Raw genomic sequence first — 19,170 nt, 5'->3', positions numbered from 1 at the left:
ATAACTCTGAGATTAGTCAATATCTCATAGAATGATAGAAAAGGCTCAAGAGGCTGAATGGCCTGAAACCTGTTCCTACAAAATGCTCATATGTTTCCATTACTGGTACTAGCTTTTTATTCTAGATTTACTTAATTAACTGAATTTAAATTCCCCAGGTGCTGTGATGGGATTTGAACTCATGTCTCCAGATTAGTCCAGGATTCTGGATTACTAGTCCAGTAACATAACTACTCTGCTACCTTTCCTACTTGAGGCTCACAGCTGCATTTTTTTGTTGCTAACAGATTATATAGGTTTTCAACATATTTACTTTTGTTATTAACTGGTAACGATGCAACTTCTGATATCATGTAAAGATTAGAGAATCTCAAACAGTTTTGGCAGTTGGCATCAGAGAAAGGCTCTTAGCTTTACTGGGCAGGAAATAAATAGATCACAATAAAACAGGTAAAGCTAATGGATCAGAGAATACAGTTTCACAGAGAGAGTAATGACTGTTGCAGGTAAAGCTAATGGATCAGAGAATACAGTTTCACAGAGAGAGTAATGACTGTGCTTGCTTCTATCCCAGATCCCACCTAACTAGCTTTGGATGAAGTGCATGTCAAGTTCAAACATTTCCCGTTTACTGTGCAATAGGGACCAGTGAAAATTCATGGGCATACAGGAAAAATTTGGTTTAAACAGGTGGTAACATCAACTTAATCTTGCTTTTCAGTCTTTAATGTTTGTTGCAGAACAGAAAGTAAAATTAAATCCAACAACTCTATAAATCACAGAATGAAGGTTTATTTTGAAATGGGGTTTGTTCACATATTACAATCATTGCAGTCAACGGAAAAGGATGTCAAATCTACATAAAAACAAAACATCAAGACAACTGCAGTGGACAGCTAAATAGATGTCATTTTAAAACATTATCTGCAAGAATAACAGACAATAAGCCTATATAAAATCTCTACTGACCCCTTCAACAGCACATTTAAGTTTCCTGGAAAGCTCTCAAAGCACGAATGCTGAGTATGTTGAATATTCACAGATATTTTTAAAATTCTGTTCGAAATCTTTATCAATCATCTTTTACATGTGGTTGTTCACAGAACTTTACAGAGGTGGTCAGCCAAACAAGACAGCAGTGTAAACCAAAAAAAGGTTAAGTGAAATCATAGAGGAATTTTTATTTAAAGCTTAGTTTCAAATTTTAAGTCGTGATTTATTGGACATTAGCCCTCTCTGTCAATTCACCTTCTCTCCAGTCAATTTCCATTGGTGGAAGAAGCCTACAAAGCCTGTGACCAGAGAGTCTGGATTAAATACTACTCAAGTTTCCTGAAGAAAAAAAAAATCAATATGTGATGTATTAAGGCTTCTAAAACATTGATTAAAAATGTAGTCCTGACATTTAAAAACTTTCAATTGCATTTTTTGTGTCAGTCTTATGGGGGAGGGGCTGACAGGGGGAAAGTATTTTCCCTCTATCTAAAAAAAAATGCTTAGTCTTGTTAACATTTTACTGCTCAAAACCACAGTGACAGTAGTTAACATTGTTAAAAATATAGATTGCTAAACCTTTACGATTTAAACAACTGGCTCTCTGCGCAAACTAAAAACTGTCACCCTGGCAAGCCAGAAAGAGCATCGGTGTAACATGCTCGCATTTCCCAAAGTTTTTGGGAAAACTGATGCAACCTGTGCTAGTGTTATATGCAAAGTCTTTGTTAAATTTAGAAACTAAAATACATTTCACATATTTTAAACCTGAAAAGGTGACCATATGGTGAATTTAGATAAGTCATGTTTTCCCAAGATTCTTAGTGAATATTAGAACACAGTAGAGGAAAATATAAAGCTAAACTGATTTTGAGAGATGCTAGTGCAGGTCCAAACTACTTTGTGACAACTAGTGTGTTCCGGTAGTGGTTGAACAACCAAAGTTTTAACTCAATGATCAAACTTTGAAGAATTTAGTATACAGTACTTGTATAATAAACGTGCAAACTTTTTTTGCATTATAAAAATGCGCATTCACCAGCCACTATTGTAATCACTTTACAAATTTAAATCATGATTATTTTCTATAGAAATAATCTGTCTAAAACTAGGTGCACGGGTTAACTGGTTTACCTCATCACTAGTGCCTTATTGGTATATTATTTATTTTCAGAAAATTACCTAAATGAAAATTCTTGAAATGGATGGAGCACAAATGGTAATTTCCTACATAAGCAAGACAAACTAAACGCAAATAGTGGTGAATTGCTAACTATATAAAAAAAGGCATGACCAATCAACTGGGATGCTTCTTCTCACTGTACTCATACCATAAAGTACAATAAATAGCATGAAAAATTAGAATGGAACATTGATTTATTCAAACCACAGCTTGCAACCCCCTTACTCAATGCTTACAATATTTAAATACTATATATATTATATAAACTTAGTACTGTATATATAGAAGCAGCAATTTCCTAATTTCAGTATACAAAATCACTTTTGCAGAAGATACTGAAAAATACTAGCAAGTGGGAATATGGCTTCTGAAGAAAATGTGAGGAAAAACATAAATCTGACTTTATCTACATCTACAATGTGTATGTAATTTCAAATAACTACTAAAGCTTAAAAGCAAAAAATTGAACAGATAACTTTTCCAAAGCATATACAAAAGGTACCATGCATAATTAAGTCACAAATATATCAGTTCGCATTTATTACTGATAGATGTTTGTTTTAAACTAATGCTGAAATGTCATTTGGTTGCTCAAAGCTTATTGTAACTGCCAGCATCACAGGAAGGCAGATTACTATAAGGCAGTTGCGCCAAATCTATGTGGATATTGTAACAGCCTACATGAAAAAAAACAAGTGGTTGATAAATCTAAAAATGTACTCAAAGACAGGATATCACAAAAATTAAATCTCACTAAAAATGTAGTAAAATCCCAAACTGTACAAATCTGTTCCAAAACAATCACCTATGTACAAAAAGCCTTTCTTCGACTGTATTAAAACTTTGGCACTATGGAAATTTTTTTAAAAACCTTTATTTTACTGGGAAATAAAGTATGTGGTGCATGGATATTTCTTCATGGAAATAATCTTGCAGGTCAGAGAGAATGACCACAGTTGAGGATTCTCTTTTAATTCTTTGACCCAAGCGCCCAATGAAGACTTTCATGTATTCGCAGTTCCTAGGAGGAAAAAAGATGCAGTAGTTGATTAGGAATTTTTAAAGAAAGTTTAACACTATTTTGTAGATATACTAATAAAAAACAGGAATGAACAGCAAAAATGGACTGTTCCCTCTAGTTCTAACTAAATCTGTTACAGGATTATAGTTATTAAGTAATCTTTCTGATAGTTTATGTTTTTAAACTAACGTTCAAATTTGGAGTTATTAAAAAGGATGAAATTCAGTTAGATGGATTATTCTGCCTTGCGGCTGTTACGAAAGTACTTCCTTTTTTGTTAAATTTTGAGGTCTGGTGTTTTATTTGGGAAAACTGAAAAGGATTCCATGGATATTTTTTTCACTGGGGTCATTGAAAGGACCAAGAGGTCTTGTTTGCAAACATGTACTGGAAGTCACCTGTCTTCAGATGAATGCCCAGCAGGGGGATTTTTTTTTGACATGGAGAAGATGTTTACAGAGAAGTGACAGGCCAAGATTGATAGGGGTCAGGAGGCTTGACTCTGATTGTTCAAAGCGAAACCAAAAACAATCAATTGGAGTTTTAAAAACCAGCCACGAGAGCAGTAACCCCAGCTCAGCCTTTTCCATTTCTTTGAGAAACTCTTAGAAGCAAGTGTAAGAAATAGAGAAATTGATGCTACATTCATCTTGAAAGGCCTGCTTGAAACCCATTGCCACATTTCTCCTAAGACACTGGAAGAACCTGCCGGATAAATCCTTGACACTGCTTGAACGAATTGCTCTAGAGAAAGATCCCAGTGACAGCCGTCTACACGTATTTGGGATGCCAAACCAAAAAAGGGACAGCTGACATTTTTCCATACCTTCTCTCTTTTTCTCCAAGAATTAGCAAGTATTTGGCCAAAGTCTTCTTTGGCCTCCTTATCTCGAGAGACAATGGGTAAGCGCCTGGAGGTGGTCAGTGGTGTGTGAAGCAGCGCCTGGAGTGGCTATAAAGGCCAATTATAGAGTGACAGGCTCTTCCACAGGTGCTGCAGAAAAATTTGTTTGTCGGGGCTGTTACACAGTTGGCTCTCCCCTTGCGCCTCTGTCTTTTTTCCTGCCAACTGCTAAGTCTCTTCGACTCGCCACACTTTAGCCCCGCCTTTATGGCTGCCTGCCAGCTCTGGCGAACGCTGGCAACTGACTCCCACAACTTGTGATCAATGTCACAGGACTTCATGTCGCGTTTGCAGACGTCTTTAAAGCGGAGACATGGACGGCCGGTGGGTCTGATACCAGTGGCGAGCTCGCTGTACAATGGGTCTTTGGAGGTCCTGCCATCTTCCATGCGGCTCACATGGCCAAGCCATCTCAAGCGCCGCTGACTCAGTAGTGTGTATAAGCTGGGGATGTTGGCCGCCTCGAGGACTTCTGTGTTGGAGATACGGTCCTGCCACCTGATGCCAAGTATTCTCCGGAGGCAGCGAAGATGGAATGAATTGAGACGTCGCTCTTGGCTGACATGCGTTGTCCAGGCCTCGCTGCCATAGAGCAAGGTACTGAGGACACAGGCTTGATACACTCGGACTTTTGTGTTCCATGTCAGTGCGCCATTTTCCCACACTCTCTTGGCCAGTCTGGACATAGCAGTGGAAGCCTTTCCCATGCGCTTGTTGATTTCTGCATCTAGAGGCAGGTTACTGGTGATAGTTGAGCCTAGGCAGGTGAACTCTTGAACCACTTCCAGAGCGTGGTCGCCAATACTGATGGATGGAGCATTTCTGATGTCCTGCCCCATGATGTTCGTTTTCTTGAGGCTGATGGTTAGGCCAAATTCATTGCAGGCAGCCGCACAAAGTAGATGTATATATTTTTGTCACTTTTTGTAACAGAACGCAAAAGAAAATCTCTATTTTTTCCCGGTTAACCTCTGTGTGTGTGCGTGAGAGAGAGAGAGAGAGAGAGAGAGAAGGGCTAAGGTAAAAGGGAACTTTCATATTTCAATCTGTGTGTTAATGCTTTGCTTCGTTAATGGTAATGTCTCGTTTTATAATAAACTGATAACTGTTGTTTATTAAAGAAACCTGGTTGGTGTATTTTATCCTGGGATAAAGAGTAGAGTCTATGATCGACCATATCGGCAACTGGGTAATTATTTAAACAAAAAAAAGAAATGCTGGAAATACTCAACAGACCTGGCAGGATCTGCGGAGACAGAAGCAGAATTAACGTTTCAGGTCAGTGACCCTTTATCAGAACTGGCAAAGGTTAGAAATGTAATAGGTTTTAAGCAAATAAAGCAGGGGTGGGGCAAGAGATAACAAAAGGCAAGGTGTTGATAGGACAGGGTCACAGAGAAGGTCCCATCAACAAATTGCCTTTTATCTCTTGCCCCACCCCCGCTTTATTTGCTTTGGACCAATTACATTTCTAACCTTTGCCAGTTCCGATGAAGGGTCACTGACCTGAAATGTTAACTCTGCTTCTCTCCACAGATGCTGCCAGACCTGCTGAGTATTCCCAGCATTTCTTGTTTTTATTTCAGATTTGCAGCATCTGCAGTATTTTGCTTTTATTAAACATTTAAATAGATGTTGTGACCTGTGGAGAAGTGGAATTAAAAAAGACTGTGCACTCCTTCCACCTCAGTCATAACACTGCCAAAAATCCCCTCCCATGTCCATTGTTCTCTCTTTTTCATTCAGCCCACCCAGTTGTCTCTGTGGCTGGTTAGCCTGTCTGTCTATGTTGTTGCTGGAATAAAAGTGTCATTTTCCTTTTGCTCACATGGAACACCATCCGGAAGCAGGGCTAAATTGCCTCCACAGTACAATTAAAATCCACTACCAATAATGTATAATCACATGGCTTGCTGGAGCCTGGGGCAGTCCTCGGGGTTGTCGATCAATTGAGAGGAAGGAAGAGCAATGCTGAGTCCAGGACTGTAACACTGGCCTGATGGGAAAGTCAGATCCTATGAGATACTGGAGCAGAGAGATGGAAAATGTAGAAACAATAAGGCAGCGGATCCCCCCAGTAAAAATTTAAACAAAAAACTGTTTCTTAGGAACAGCTGATGAGTTTTGTTGTCAAGACATTCAAAATCATGAATTTGCACCAATTATTTTCATCTTTTTAACTTGCATCTAAATCAGAATTTGTGCAATCTGACTGACTAGAAGATAAAGCAAAAATTTCTGGATGACTCTAGTTACCAGTATTATGTGATATTTCAAGTTTGGTGAATACCTATTTTTCAATGGAGAACTCAGTACATGAGGTCTGTTGTTCCCATTCCAGCATAAACACTGGCAAGAAAAAAAATTATACTGTGCGAAATGCACTCCATTCATTGTGTCCACGTTAAGCTGCAAGCACATGCACACATTCTCCCCCCCACACATACCCCCTCTCTCTAACCTGTCCTTCAGGTGGAGAAAAAAAAAAAGATAAATAACCTATTGCATATATCAATGAGGTGCACACTTGCCTAGCATCTGCACCCCCCTCTCGACCTCGTAGGCTAGTATCCAAAGGAAAGACGAAAGCCTATACATCTGGGGCCTATCCAGTTGCAGGGGTTGCTGGAAGGTGCTAACTTGAGGGAAACATCAACCGCCTAATTGGACTCCACGCTGGATTTTGTCATGTTTACTTCCTTAGACATCAGCTCTTGATGTTGTCAACGTTGAAGGCACTGACTGGCAGGTCCAGATTGCCACACGCACAGGTGTGATCTTGTCCTCCAGGTGTGTGAAGAGAGCAGCTCCAGCTCATCTCTTCCCACCTTCAGGTTGCCAGCTCCATCCCTGAACTCTTTAGCGACTACGTCCTTAGGTGGTCAATCTGAGATGACTGTCAGTCGCTTAGGAGTGAACTCAGTGCAGGGTGATGATGCTGCGCTAGTTGATAACATGGAAACTCAGCTACAAAGACTCACTGACTGTCCCTCCCATACCTATATTACTCGACTATAAGCATCAAGAAAAACGTGGTCATGGGAAAAGGTGTCGCATTTCCGCCCCGATCACACTAAATAACACCCCACTGGAAGTTGTTAGCAAACTCTGCTACCTTGGGTCCACAGTGACAAGACAATCTATCCCTTGATATAGAGCTCGATACAGGGATAAGGAAAGCAGCTACCACCTTTGGCCGACTCGCAAAATGCACATGGGATAACACCAAGCTGACTCTTAGGACCAAGCTGATGGTTTATAAGGAAAAGCAGCTTAATAATTTCCATCTTCACTGTCTGCAACACATTATGGGTATATCCTGGCACAAATGTGGCAGCCCTCTCAAAGGCAGAGCTACCAAGTGTGTTGGCAAATAGAGGCAGCGTTAATGGATAAGACACATCCGCAGGAGGCAAGATGGTCGCATATTTATTTATTTAGAGATACAGCACTGAAATAGGCCCTTCGGCCCATCGAGTCTGTGCTGACCAAGAACCACCCATTTATACTAACCCTACAGTAATCCCACATTCCCTACCACCTACCTACACTAGGGGCAATTTACAATGGCCAATTTACCTATCACCTGCAAGTCTTTGGCAGTGGGAGGAAACCGGAGCACCCGGCGAAAACCCACGCGGTCACAGGGAGAACTTGCAAACTCCGCACAGGCAGTACCCAGAATTGAACCCGGGTCCCTGGAGCTGTGAGGCTGCGGTGCTAACCACTGCGCCACTGTGCCGCCCAAGGACCTTCTGTATGGTGAGGTAGCTAGGGCCAGATGATCAGTGAGACACCCAAAGCTCCACTACAAAGATGCTTGCAAGTGTGAAATGAAGGCCCTAAATGTTGACTATTGCACCTGGGAGTCACTAGCTGGCGAAAGAGGGAAATGGCAACACATCCTGTGGACTGGCGTGCACTACCACAACAACCAGTTGCTATAGTAGCTTGGCAACAGGCGCCAACGTCAAAATCAACAACTCACAGCGTCACTTGGCAGCTTCATGTGCAGCACTTGTGGCAGAACCTGCCTCGCAAGGATTGGCCTGCACAGCCATTAGCAAAGGTGCTCCAATGGATTGTTTGCTGTGTGTCCATCATCTTTCGTTGATGGAAGGATGCCAACCATTCATATCAAAGATAAAGCTCTACAAGTTTACAAGCTTTAAAATCAGATGAAAGTTTTACTTTTCTTTCTGCAAATTTAGGAATTTCACCTCCCTTTATATTTGTAAATAAAAGCTCAAACATAATTTCTCACAGTTAAAACAAATCTCTACAAATGAACAGGTCTTCAATGATGAGCACTATTCCCATCATTTAACTCCTGTGTTTATGAACAGGTACAGAAAATAATCAAAAATGCTAATGAAATGCTGGCCTTTATATTAAGACGACAAGAATACAAGGTAGAAGACATGCTTCAGCTATACAAAGCCCTAGTTAGACCACACCTGGAGTACTGTGAGCAGTTCTGGGTACCACACCTTAGAAGGATATGCTGGCCTTGGAGGGAGTGCACCGTAGATTTACCAGAATGATACCTGGACTCCAAGAGTTAAATTACAAGGAGCAATTACTCAAACTAGAGTTGTTATGTCCTGGAATTTAGAAGGTTAAGGGGTGATTTGATCAAAGTTTAAGATATTAAGGGAAGTAGTTTAAGATATTAGTGGAGTAGATAGGGTAGATAGAGAGAAATTATTTCCACTGGTTGGGGAGTCTAGGACTGGGGGCATAAGTCTAAAAGTTAGAGCCAGATCTTTTAGGAGTGAAATTAGGAAACACTTCTACACATAAAGGGTGGTAGAAGTTTGGAACTCTCTTCTGCAAATGGCAATTGATACTAGATCAATTTTAAATCTGAGATTGATAGCTTTGGCTAACAAAAAAAATCTATTAAGGGAAATGGGGCAGAGTGGGTATCTGGAGTTAGGTCATAGATCAGTCATGATCTCACTGAACGGCAGAACAGGCTCAAGGAGCTAAATGTCCTATTCCTGTTCCTATGTGTTTTCAGAACTGAAGACAAACTAGCGCACATACTAGATTTCAAAATATTTCCTACCAAGAGAAAATTCTCAGTGCTAATGGGTTAAATTATGACTTCCTAGTATGTAACTACAAATATTCATTAAAATCAAATAAAATCTCTGTATAAACATGACATATCAACAACACCATCAACCTTGTACAAGTCATACAACTGACAACTTTTGGTTTGTTTAAACATCCTGCAACATTTCCAGCAAGCCCAACCTCTCCATTTTAAAAGAACGCGAATGCTCCAAACCAGCCTTTTCCAAAATTCACAATATGCATAAGCAGTTTCTTTACAACATTTGAGGCTGTTTAACAAGCGTTCTCAACATGTTCTCATCTGAATCCAGACATAAATATTTTCTTAAGTATTTACTGGATAGCAACTAGAGGCGAAATCCAGGCTGATAATCCACATCAGGGAGGGGTACAATGGAGGGGGAGACCAATTATAACTAGCTACTTTACTCTTGTTGTCTGAGATTTGCTGACACTTTCTGGTCAGTATCATACAAGATGTTCATTTATCCACTGATCCATTAAGGAGCTTGAATGCGGTTTAATGACATCCTTTACAAGGAAAAATAGTACAGTAACTGAAAAGGAGTTGCAATTGTTAAACAGATTTTGAAAGTAGGTCAAAAAATATAGCAGTCACAGCTACAGAATCTGTCACAACTGTACCTGAACAAGCTATATTTGTGATCTGCTTCTCTCTTACCCACGGAGGGGTAGGGGCAGGGGGAAAACAGCACTACAACAATGATAAGTGTTGGAAGCCATTGGAATGCCAGAAATCCAAAGGCAAGCATGGGGATGGTTTTCGCAATTTAAAATTAAAATGGTGAAAATATTTGCAATAATATGCAACTTTCATGAGGACATTTGTCATGAGGCTTAATACAGCTTTCTTTTCTCATGTCACAGATTAATATTGTGAATCAAATCGGTAACCAGTAGCTCCTTCCTCACAGGAAAATAATTAAAAATTAGATTTTTAAAATCTATAAATTGCAGGATACCCATCAACCAACTTTTGTATCCACCTACTGAAATCAGCCAAGGATGAAAGATTCTAATAAACCCACTTGTGAAGCGCAAGGTGAGAGAACACCTCCTTCTGGCTGCCTTGAGCACAATAGTTAAAAATTAAATCAAGTTTGAAGTTACTCTTTACTCTTGATAATGTTAGAAATTCAAAGCCCCATCATTACCAATATTAATATAGGGATTCTGAAAGTTTTTTTTTTAAAAAGCTAAATTTGCTGATCCCTTATATTGTTTGAATACTTTTGGGCCTGAAATAGGCGATGCACAACAGAGCCCACAAGCCCAAGGGCTATCCCAAATTGTACCTCATGTTTCATCGGCATATTGCTGCGGGTGCCAGGTAGACTTCCAGAGGCAGTTTGCCAATTTGAAGACCAAGGAAGAAGGTGCAAGAGCATGAGCTGGAAGATGCATACAGCAGCGCTGCAGAGCCAGGAGGAGTACTGCTGCTCCCCACAGGCTTTATACCAAAAAATATATTTATTTTTTGGTTGAGGCCCTCACAAACCCAGATGAGGGCACAGTAGGAACCAAAAATCTGAGATAAACACAAAATACTGCAAATGCTGGAAATCTGAAATAAAAACAAAAACTGCTGGAAATACTCAGCAAGTCTGGCAGCATCTGTGGAGAGGGAAGCAGAGTTAACATTTCAGGTCTGTGACTTTTCATCAGAACCCATCTTATTAATCTATGACGTGAGAAAAATCTGAGCGGAGGTTTAGCATCTGCTCTGCTGAGTGCTAATGAATTTCTGGGAAAGGTCCTTCAGTGGGCGTCAGACCCTTCATTAATATATTAACATTCGGCTGAATAGACTAGAAACTGCTGACCCATCCATTCTCCTCCACTGCCTTTTCGCTGTAGTCTGCTCATGAGGGATTACACATGCCTGGTTCCAACGTCTAGCAATGATTTCTCCCGTTGCCTCCTTTGGCTTCCTCTTTCTTGTTTGCACGCTGCCTTTGAGAGACTCTGGGAGAGAAATTGGTTCTCATTGTGTCCGTTTTCCGGGCAGAAAGCGAGAGCAAAAAGGAACAACTTTGGGCCACTGTGTTCCATGATGAATCTGTGCCTGCATTTAGATTAGTCGCCTAGAACAGGCTTTGGATCCCTTCAATACTTTAATGAAGGGTCTGATGCCCACTGAAGGACCTCTCTCAGAAATTCATTAGCACTTGGTCTCAATTTCAGAAAGTGGTAAAAGAAACATCCTTATTAACAGTAGCTCTAGTTTATAAACCAGAAGAACCATTAAACAGCAGCAAAGGTGAATACAGCAATATGGATTATTTTTACATTTTTAATTCACACCCACTGCTTGGATATAAAGTAACAAGAGACATGATATTTCCCTAACTCTACTGAGACTAAACATGTACCTGCCTTCGCAACATAATTTATACGTTGGGGTTCCTTAAGAGTCTCCAGCCGTATCTCAATGGTCTCAGAAATAATGGTGAATGGGAGCACAGTCCTGGAATATACCCTGGTACGCTTTGAGGTTTAAACAGGAACAAGGGAAATCAAAAATGCATCATAAAATACTGGACAAGGCTGCCAGACAAATATATACTTAAATGATTGGTTGTTAGCTGGGTACTTATTTGAGACCGGACAGCAAATTCCTCTAGTCTTAACATCCACAGAACAAATAGTTCTCAATTAAGGATTGCCATTCAAGTTTTGTAAGCAAAATGTATCTGTATTGGAAGAATTCCCTGTCTATCCAACTGAACATAAAAGCCATGGATTTCATCCTTTTTTTTGTTCATTCGTGAGTTGCAAGTGTCACTGGCTAGGCCAGCATTTATTGCCCATGAGAAGGCGGTGGTGAGCCATCTTCTTGAAGTCCAAGTGGCGTGGGTACACCTACAGTGCTATTAGGGAGGGTGTTCTAGGTTTTTGACCCAATGACAGTGAAGGAACGGGGATATAGTTCCAAGTCAAGATGACTGACTTGGAAGGGAACTTGCAGGTGGTGGTGTTCCCATCCCTTGTTCTTCTAAGTGTTAGAGGGCACAGGTTTGGAAGGTGCTGTTGATGGAGCCTTGGCTACACTGCATCTTGTATATGGCACACACTGCAGCCATGGTGTGCCAGTGGTGGAATGAGTGAACGTTTAAGGTGGTGGATGGGGTGATCAATTGGGCCACTTTGTCCTATATGGTGTCGAGCTTCTTGAGTTTTGTTGGAGTTGCACTCATCCAGGCAAGTGGAGAGTATTCCATCACACTCCTGACTTGTGCCTTGTGGACAGACTTTGGGAGTCAGGAGGAGAGTTGCTCGCCACAGAATTCCCAGGCTCTGACCTGCTCTTGTTGCCACAATATTTTTCTGACTGGTCCAGTTAGGTTTCTGGTCAATGGTAACCCTCAGGATGTTGACAGTGGGGGATTCAGCGATGGTAAAGTCGTTGAATGTCATGGGGAGATGATCTGATTCTCTCATTGGAGATCGTCATTACCTGGCACTTGTGTGGCGCAAATGCTACATGCCACTTATCAGCCCAAGACTGAATATTGTCCAGGTCTTGCTGCATGCGAACACAGACTGCTTTAGTATCTGAGGAGTCACGAACGGGACCGAACACTGTGCAATCAGCAAATATCCCCACTTCTGACTTTATGTTGGAGGGAAGGTCATTGATGAAGCAGCTGAAGATGGTTGGGCCTAAGACACTATTCTGAGGAACTCCTGCAGCAATTTCCTGGGGCTTAGATGTTTGGCCTCCAACAATCACAACCACCCTCCTTTATACTAGGTATGACTCCAACCAGTGGAGAGTTTTCCCCACGATTCCCGCTGACTTTAATTGTGCGAGGGCTCCTTGATTCCACACTCGGTCAAATGCTGAAATAAAAGCAAGATACTGTGGATGCTGGAAATACTCAGCAGGTCTGGCAGCATCTGTGAAGAGAGAAACAGTCAATGTTGCAGGTCTGTGACCCTTCATCAGAGCTGACTGTTACTCCACAGATGCTGCCAGACCTGCTGAGTATTTCCAGCACTTCCTGGTTTTATTTGGGTCAAATGCTGCTTTGATGTCAAGGCAGTCACTCTCACCTCACCTCTTTTGTCCATGCTTGGACCAAGGCTGTAATGAGGTCTGCAGTCGAGTGGCCCTAGTGGAACCCAAACTGAGCATTGGTAAGTAGGTTATTGCTGTGTAAGTGCCACTTGATAGCACTGTAGACGACACCTTCCATCACTTTGCTGATGACTGAAAGTCGACTGATGGGGCAGTGATTGGCCAGATTGGATATGTCCTGATTTTTGTGGGCAGGACATACCTGGGGCAGTTTTTTTTTTTTACATTGTTGGGTGGATGCCAGTGTTGTAACTGTACTGGAACAGCTTGGCTAGGGGCACGGCTAGTTCTGGAGCACAGGTCTTCAGGACTATTGCCGGAATGTTGAAGGGCCCATAGTCTTAGCTGCATCCAGTGCCTTCAGCCATTTCTTGTTATCATGTGGAGTGAATTGAATTGGGTGAAGACTGGCATCTGTGATGCTGGGAACTTCAGGTGGAGGCCGAGATGATCATCCACTCGGCACTTCTGGCTGAAGATGGTTGCAAATGCTTCAGCCTTGTGTTTTGTATACTGACGTGCTGGGCTTCCCCATGAGGATCTGGATGTTTGTGGAGCCTCCTCCTCTGGTTAGTTAATTGTCCACTACCATTCACGACTGGATGTGGTAAGACTGCAGAGCTTTGATCTGATCTGTTGGTTGTGAGACCACTTAGCTGCTTTTGCTGTTTAGCATGCATGTAGTCCTTTGTTGAAGCTTCAAGTTGACACCTCATTTTTAGGTATACCTGGTGCTGATGCTGGCATGCTCTCCTACACTCCTCATTGAATCAGGGTTGATCCCCTGGTTTAATGGTAATGATAAAGTGAGGAATATGCTGGGCCATGAGGTTACAGATCGTGGTTGAATATAATTTTGCTGCTGATGGCCTACAGCGCCTCATGGATGCCCAGTTTTGAGCTGTTTCTGAATCTATCCCATTTAGCATGGTGGGAGTGCCACATTTGATGGATTACAGCATTTGAATTGATAAAACAATTAGAATTATTCTCCAATTCAAATTGATAATACCAAAAGTATTTAGATAAATGACATTCCACTGTACTACTTTTTAGTATGACACTGGTGCATAACTTCCCAATTACAGTTTCTAGAACTAGTACAACTGAATGTAAAAGGTTACCTCTACAACTCACGTTTATATGTTGGAATTGTCTGCTTAGAAATCACCATCTGGTTCAGTAACTTCACTGCTTTTCTGTGAAGGAGGCTTCCATACATCACTGCTGCCACTGACATCAGAGGCATCATCTTCATCCTCCTGGCTAGCATTCTCTTCCCCGGGCCAATCTTCATCCTCTTCAAATGGTTCATTCTTTTCATCGTCACCAGGGTACTGTCCATCTGAGTTATTGCTCTCAGAAGCACCACATTCTGTTTGCCTTTGTACAAACCATTCCCTGATGCTTTCATAACTCATACATGATCTTGCAACAAGATCATCAAGGTCCTCTTCATTTAAATATTTGTGCTTCAAGTAGTATTGTTCAAGAATGTTTTTCCCGGAAGAAGCATGGCCTGAAGATGCTTTGCTGGTTGATGTTCCACTCCAGTTGTTTGACCTTCCAGTTCCTCTGGGCCTTCCTCTTCCTCGTGGTCTACCTCTTGATCTACCTCTGCCTTTACTCTTTTTGGAGGAAATTTGGGTTTGTCCATTTTGACTATCCATATTACCGCTTTGATAGTAATAGTACCATTTCAAGTTGCCATTTTTCCAAGCATACCTAGTATCTCCAAACCAACTTACTATGTCAGTTCTGGCCAGTCCACTCTCTGCTGCTAACCGGTCATATTCCTCTGGGGATGGCCACTGTGTGCGGACAAATGCACTTTTAAGGAGATGTAGCTGCTCTGGAGTTTTCTTATATAGCCTACTAGCTGCAGCAGCCATTACTCTTGGTATTGCTAGCCCACTAGCCAAAGATGTGGTATGAATTTGTCCATAATTTGGCTTGGCATGTCCCCCGTCAGAGTCTTTGTATTTAACATCGACTTCACCTCCGATTGCTTTTCCATTCTCCTCGTTTTTATTTTCTGAACTTTTAGCTTTCCTTCTTTCACAGAACCAGACATCAATCTCCCTCCTGGTGAGTTTTGTATCAGTCCTTAGCTTATTAATCTCATCAACAGTAGGAAATGGACTTGAAATGAAACTTTCTTCGAGGAGATGAAGCTGCTCTGCAGTTTTCTCTTTGAACTTCTGTGGGTTAAAATCAGGGAAAGCATTCCACCCGTGTTTGCGTTGTTGATTTACTACAATGGAATCGAATGTTGTTTCATCACCAGAATCTAAAACGATAGTGCTGCTGATCTCAGGTACATTGACATTTTGATTACACCTTGAATTCCTGTGGTTGTATCTTGTGTCACTGAACCACTTCTTAATGTCACCCCTTGAGAGGCCTGTTACTTGTATAATTCTAGCGATCTCTGTGTCACTGGGAAATGCGTTTCTATTGAAGCTAGCTTTTAGTTCTGTCAGTTGCTCTTTTGTCTTTTTGAGGCGCACACCATATGGATCTGTGGCTGGGGCAGAAACAAGAGAACTTCCTTGTGAAGCAAGTTGAGAAACCTGTGCATTGTTTGTCCGTTTTGCTTCGGGACCTGCGTCACCTTCCTGTGTTCTGCGTTTTTGCCACTGTGTTTGATTTGTAACTCCTGCAACGGTCACAGTAATTGGAGAATTCCCAGCAATTGCATTTGTACTGGCAACCTGTGCCAAGACAATACCTGGCTGGCCAACTATCTGACAAGGTTGAAGGATCTGCTGCAATCCATTCGCAGATGTTGAAATCTGTGCTGGTATGACTGTAATTGTTTGCGGTATGGTATGCACAGTACCATTGAAAAGTTTCTTCTTGGCATCTTCCACCTCCTCTGGGGTCCAGCTGATGCCGTGCTTGAGGCGCTGAGCAGTGAACCAGATTTTAATCTGTTCCTCTGCATATTTTGTCTGAGTCTTTAGTGTTACAACTTCTAACTGTGTGGGATAAGGAAATTTGTTGAATGAGTTCACCAGGTGAGCATTTACATCCATATTAGTGTTGTAAGTTGGAATGCTGTTTACAGGAATCATAACCTTTGGAATTAAATTAGCATTTGGAGATGATATCACTTGATTTACACCTACTGAATCAAGTATTACCCCATTTGTTTCCTGGTTAAGGCAAATTCCACTGGTATTGGTAGATCCTAAGGCTGAGTTGGCCCCCACTGTCTCATCATTGTTTTCTTGATCAGCAGTAAATTCATCTACCAAACTAGGAGAGAGAGAGATTCTTTTGGTCTCAGTCTTATTTTTCATCTTCATAATTGGAGTTTTACTTATTGAAATTCCTGTTGGAGTGTTGTCAGTGCTTTCTGTCTGCTCTTCATTTGTAGAAACACCATTAGTATTGGATTCTTCAACAGTCTGCTCAAAGACAGTTTGATTATTGTGTTTTACCATTTTAAGCTTAAAATTTATTTCACCTGAATGGTATCTGGCGTTGTGGTCATTAAGAGTATCATACCTTTTGGTCATAAAATTACATTCCACACAGAAGTAGGATGGATTAAGAATAACATTTGGATGCTTTGAGTCAACATGCAAAGTAAATTCATTTAAGTCCTGTGTTTCAAAAGTGCAATATTTACATTCATAGCCTCCTTCTAGTCTCTTGATTTGGGCATCTTGCACTTCCTTTTCTGGAATATTCTCATCATCAATTACTGCACTATCTGCTGTCAAGCTCTCATCAGAAATATCTGGAGGAAGATCGTCCGTAATCATGTCCAGTTCTGGGTCCTGGTCTAAGGTCTCACTGGCAGGAACCATGCAAGGAATTTTAGACTTCCTTTTACTGGCCATGGTCAGTGGTGAAAAATTGAATTTCTTTCAAAAACTACCAACGTCACTAAAAGTTGATCTACTTTCACTTCTATATCTTCCTGATGTGCCTCCCCCACAGGCAGTAGCTTTATCACGTTGCATTCACCTGTAGATAAAAGTTAAGAAAATGTTACTTCAGGGTTGCAAATGAAAACTGTTTAACTACATTAAAATCTAAGGCCATCATTTTGATACATTGCATTGGAGTACTGATGCAATAATGGGATTAAAGTTTGAAAGTGATCCCTGATATTTCCTGATCTCAACAGTGTTCCTATGGCAAGACACCAAAGGCCACTCATTTTCCGACAGAAAGTGAGGGAAACTTAAAGACAGGAGCTATTGCTACGCTATACCATGAATCTCCTTGGAGGTCACTTACAGTACATCTACAAAACGAGCTGGTCACTGAGACACAGGGGAGACACTCGTGCTAGAGATAGTGCAAAGAATAATCACAAAACTGATTTCTAGTGTTAGAGGTCTGAATTATGAGGAAAGAATAGAGCATACAACATACTAGGCTTCATTAGTAAGGGCATCGAGTACAAAAGCAAGGAAGTTATGCTAAACTTGTACAGAACACTGGTTCGACCTCAACTGAAGTACTGTGTCCAGTTCTGGGCACCACGCTTTCGGAAAGATGTGAAGGCATTAGACAGAGTGCATGAAAGGTTCATGAGATTAGTTCCAGGGATGAGGAACTTCAGGTACGGGAATAGATTGCAGAAGTCGGGACTGTTTTCCTTGGAGAAGATTGAGAGGAGATTTGATAAAGGTGTTTAAAATTATGCTGGGTCTGGACAAAGTAGATAGGGGAAACTGTTCCCATTGGTGGAAAAATCAAGAACAAGAGGGCACAAATTTAAGGTAATTGGCAAAAGGAGCAATGGCGACATAAGGTAAAACATTTTCATGCAGCGAATGGTTGGGATCTGGAATGCACTGCTTGAGAGTGCGGGAGGCAGGTTCAATTGAAGCATTCACGAGGGAATTGGATTGTTATCTGAAAGGGAAGAATGTGCAGGGCTATGGGAGAAGGCAGGGAGTGGCACTAGGTAAATTGCTCGTTTGGAGAGCCAGCGCAGACACAAAAGGGCCTGATGGTCCCCTTCTGTGCTGTAACAATTGGGATTGTGAAATTTGAACCATTTAGCCAAGAAAGGTGGTGTCATAAATTAGCTAATTTTTCAATTCCTCATTGTTACGTTTAATGGAAAGCAAGATTTGAGACACCGGCATCCAACTAGGAATCACTTCTACGCAGCCCAGAATGATGCCAGGTTCCAAAGGGACCTTCCAAGAAACCAGACAGAGAGGAATGCGGTTCCTCCAAGTAATGAACACTTTGAACAGGGGTCATCAGCCAGTGAGTTCCTGCATGGGGGACTGTTTGCAAATACAGACACTCACAGGGATCCCCTGTCCCAACTTCCAAAAGACACAGGCCGTTATCCAAAGAACAACAGGAATATCAGTGCAGAAAATATGTACCAGTAATATGACAGATATCTGATGACTTTGCTGACCCTCTCAGATTCCCTAAGGGTCTACAGGCCTTAGTTTGAAAACCTATGCAGCTGGCTCTCAGATCTTCCCAATCCTTGTGATTTTCTTTAGGGAAAAGCATTTGAAGTCTCTTGCCTGACCACTGCAGGCTAGGCAGAGAGCCATCCTTTCCATCTTGAGAAGAGTCACAGAATCTTCCAAATGGATGATAGATCTTGATTTACCTGGGTACGACCTTTGTCAGCTCTCAGACATCAAGCTCATTAGACCCTATTTTATTCTCGCTCCGCTGTCCAGTCAGATTCTTGAGTTCTTTCTTGAACTTTACATTTTCTCCTCCATGTACATGTTTAGTTGCTCAGCTTTTCATCCATTTTTTTTTCCAAACTCATTCTGTCCTCAAACCCCAATTACAATAGAATTCCTTACCTCAAGTCTTTCGTTCCTCCAAAAATGTTAAAGCTTTTAAAATCTAAGGTTGGAGTCACTCACATCTGAAACTGC

At 41.3% G+C, this 19,170-nt stretch overlaps 1 protein-coding gene across 9 annotated transcripts in view; it reads right to left on the bottom strand.

Moving 5' to 3' along the window:
- Window positions 1-776: 776 nt before the first annotated feature.
- The window catches only part of LOC137370208 (zinc fingers and homeoboxes protein 1-like), a 37,910-nt gene continuing 19,516 nt past the window's right edge, over window positions 777-19,170 (bottom strand). For 5 of the 9 annotated variants that reach the window (XM_068032540.1, XM_068032541.1, XM_068032538.1 and 2 more), the window contains exons 2-3: window positions 14,423-17,263; window positions 777-3,197 (exon numbers count right to left, since the gene is read on the bottom strand). In XM_068032540.1, the coding sequence (XP_067888641.1) occupies window positions 14,446-17,136 (2,691 nt within the window). In that variant the 5' untranslated portion in view covers window positions 17,137-17,263 and the 3' untranslated portion in view covers window positions 777-3,197; window positions 14,423-14,445. Of the gene's footprint in view, window positions 3,198-6,006; window positions 6,127-11,576; window positions 11,692-14,422; window positions 17,264-19,170 lie in introns of all 9 variants that reach the window. The other 4 variants (XR_010975113.1, XR_010975112.1, XR_010975114.1 and 1 more) reach the window with 4 other exon arrangements.

This window comes from Heterodontus francisci, chromosome 5, assembly GCF_036365525.1.
Source record: "Heterodontus francisci isolate sHetFra1 chromosome 5, sHetFra1.hap1, whole genome shotgun sequence".
Lineage (NCBI taxonomy): Eukaryota > Metazoa > Chordata > Chondrichthyes > Heterodontiformes > Heterodontidae > Heterodontus > Heterodontus francisci.
The sequence above is the reverse complement of the archived record's forward strand: the minus strand, read 5'-3'. Positions and strand labels throughout refer to the sequence as shown.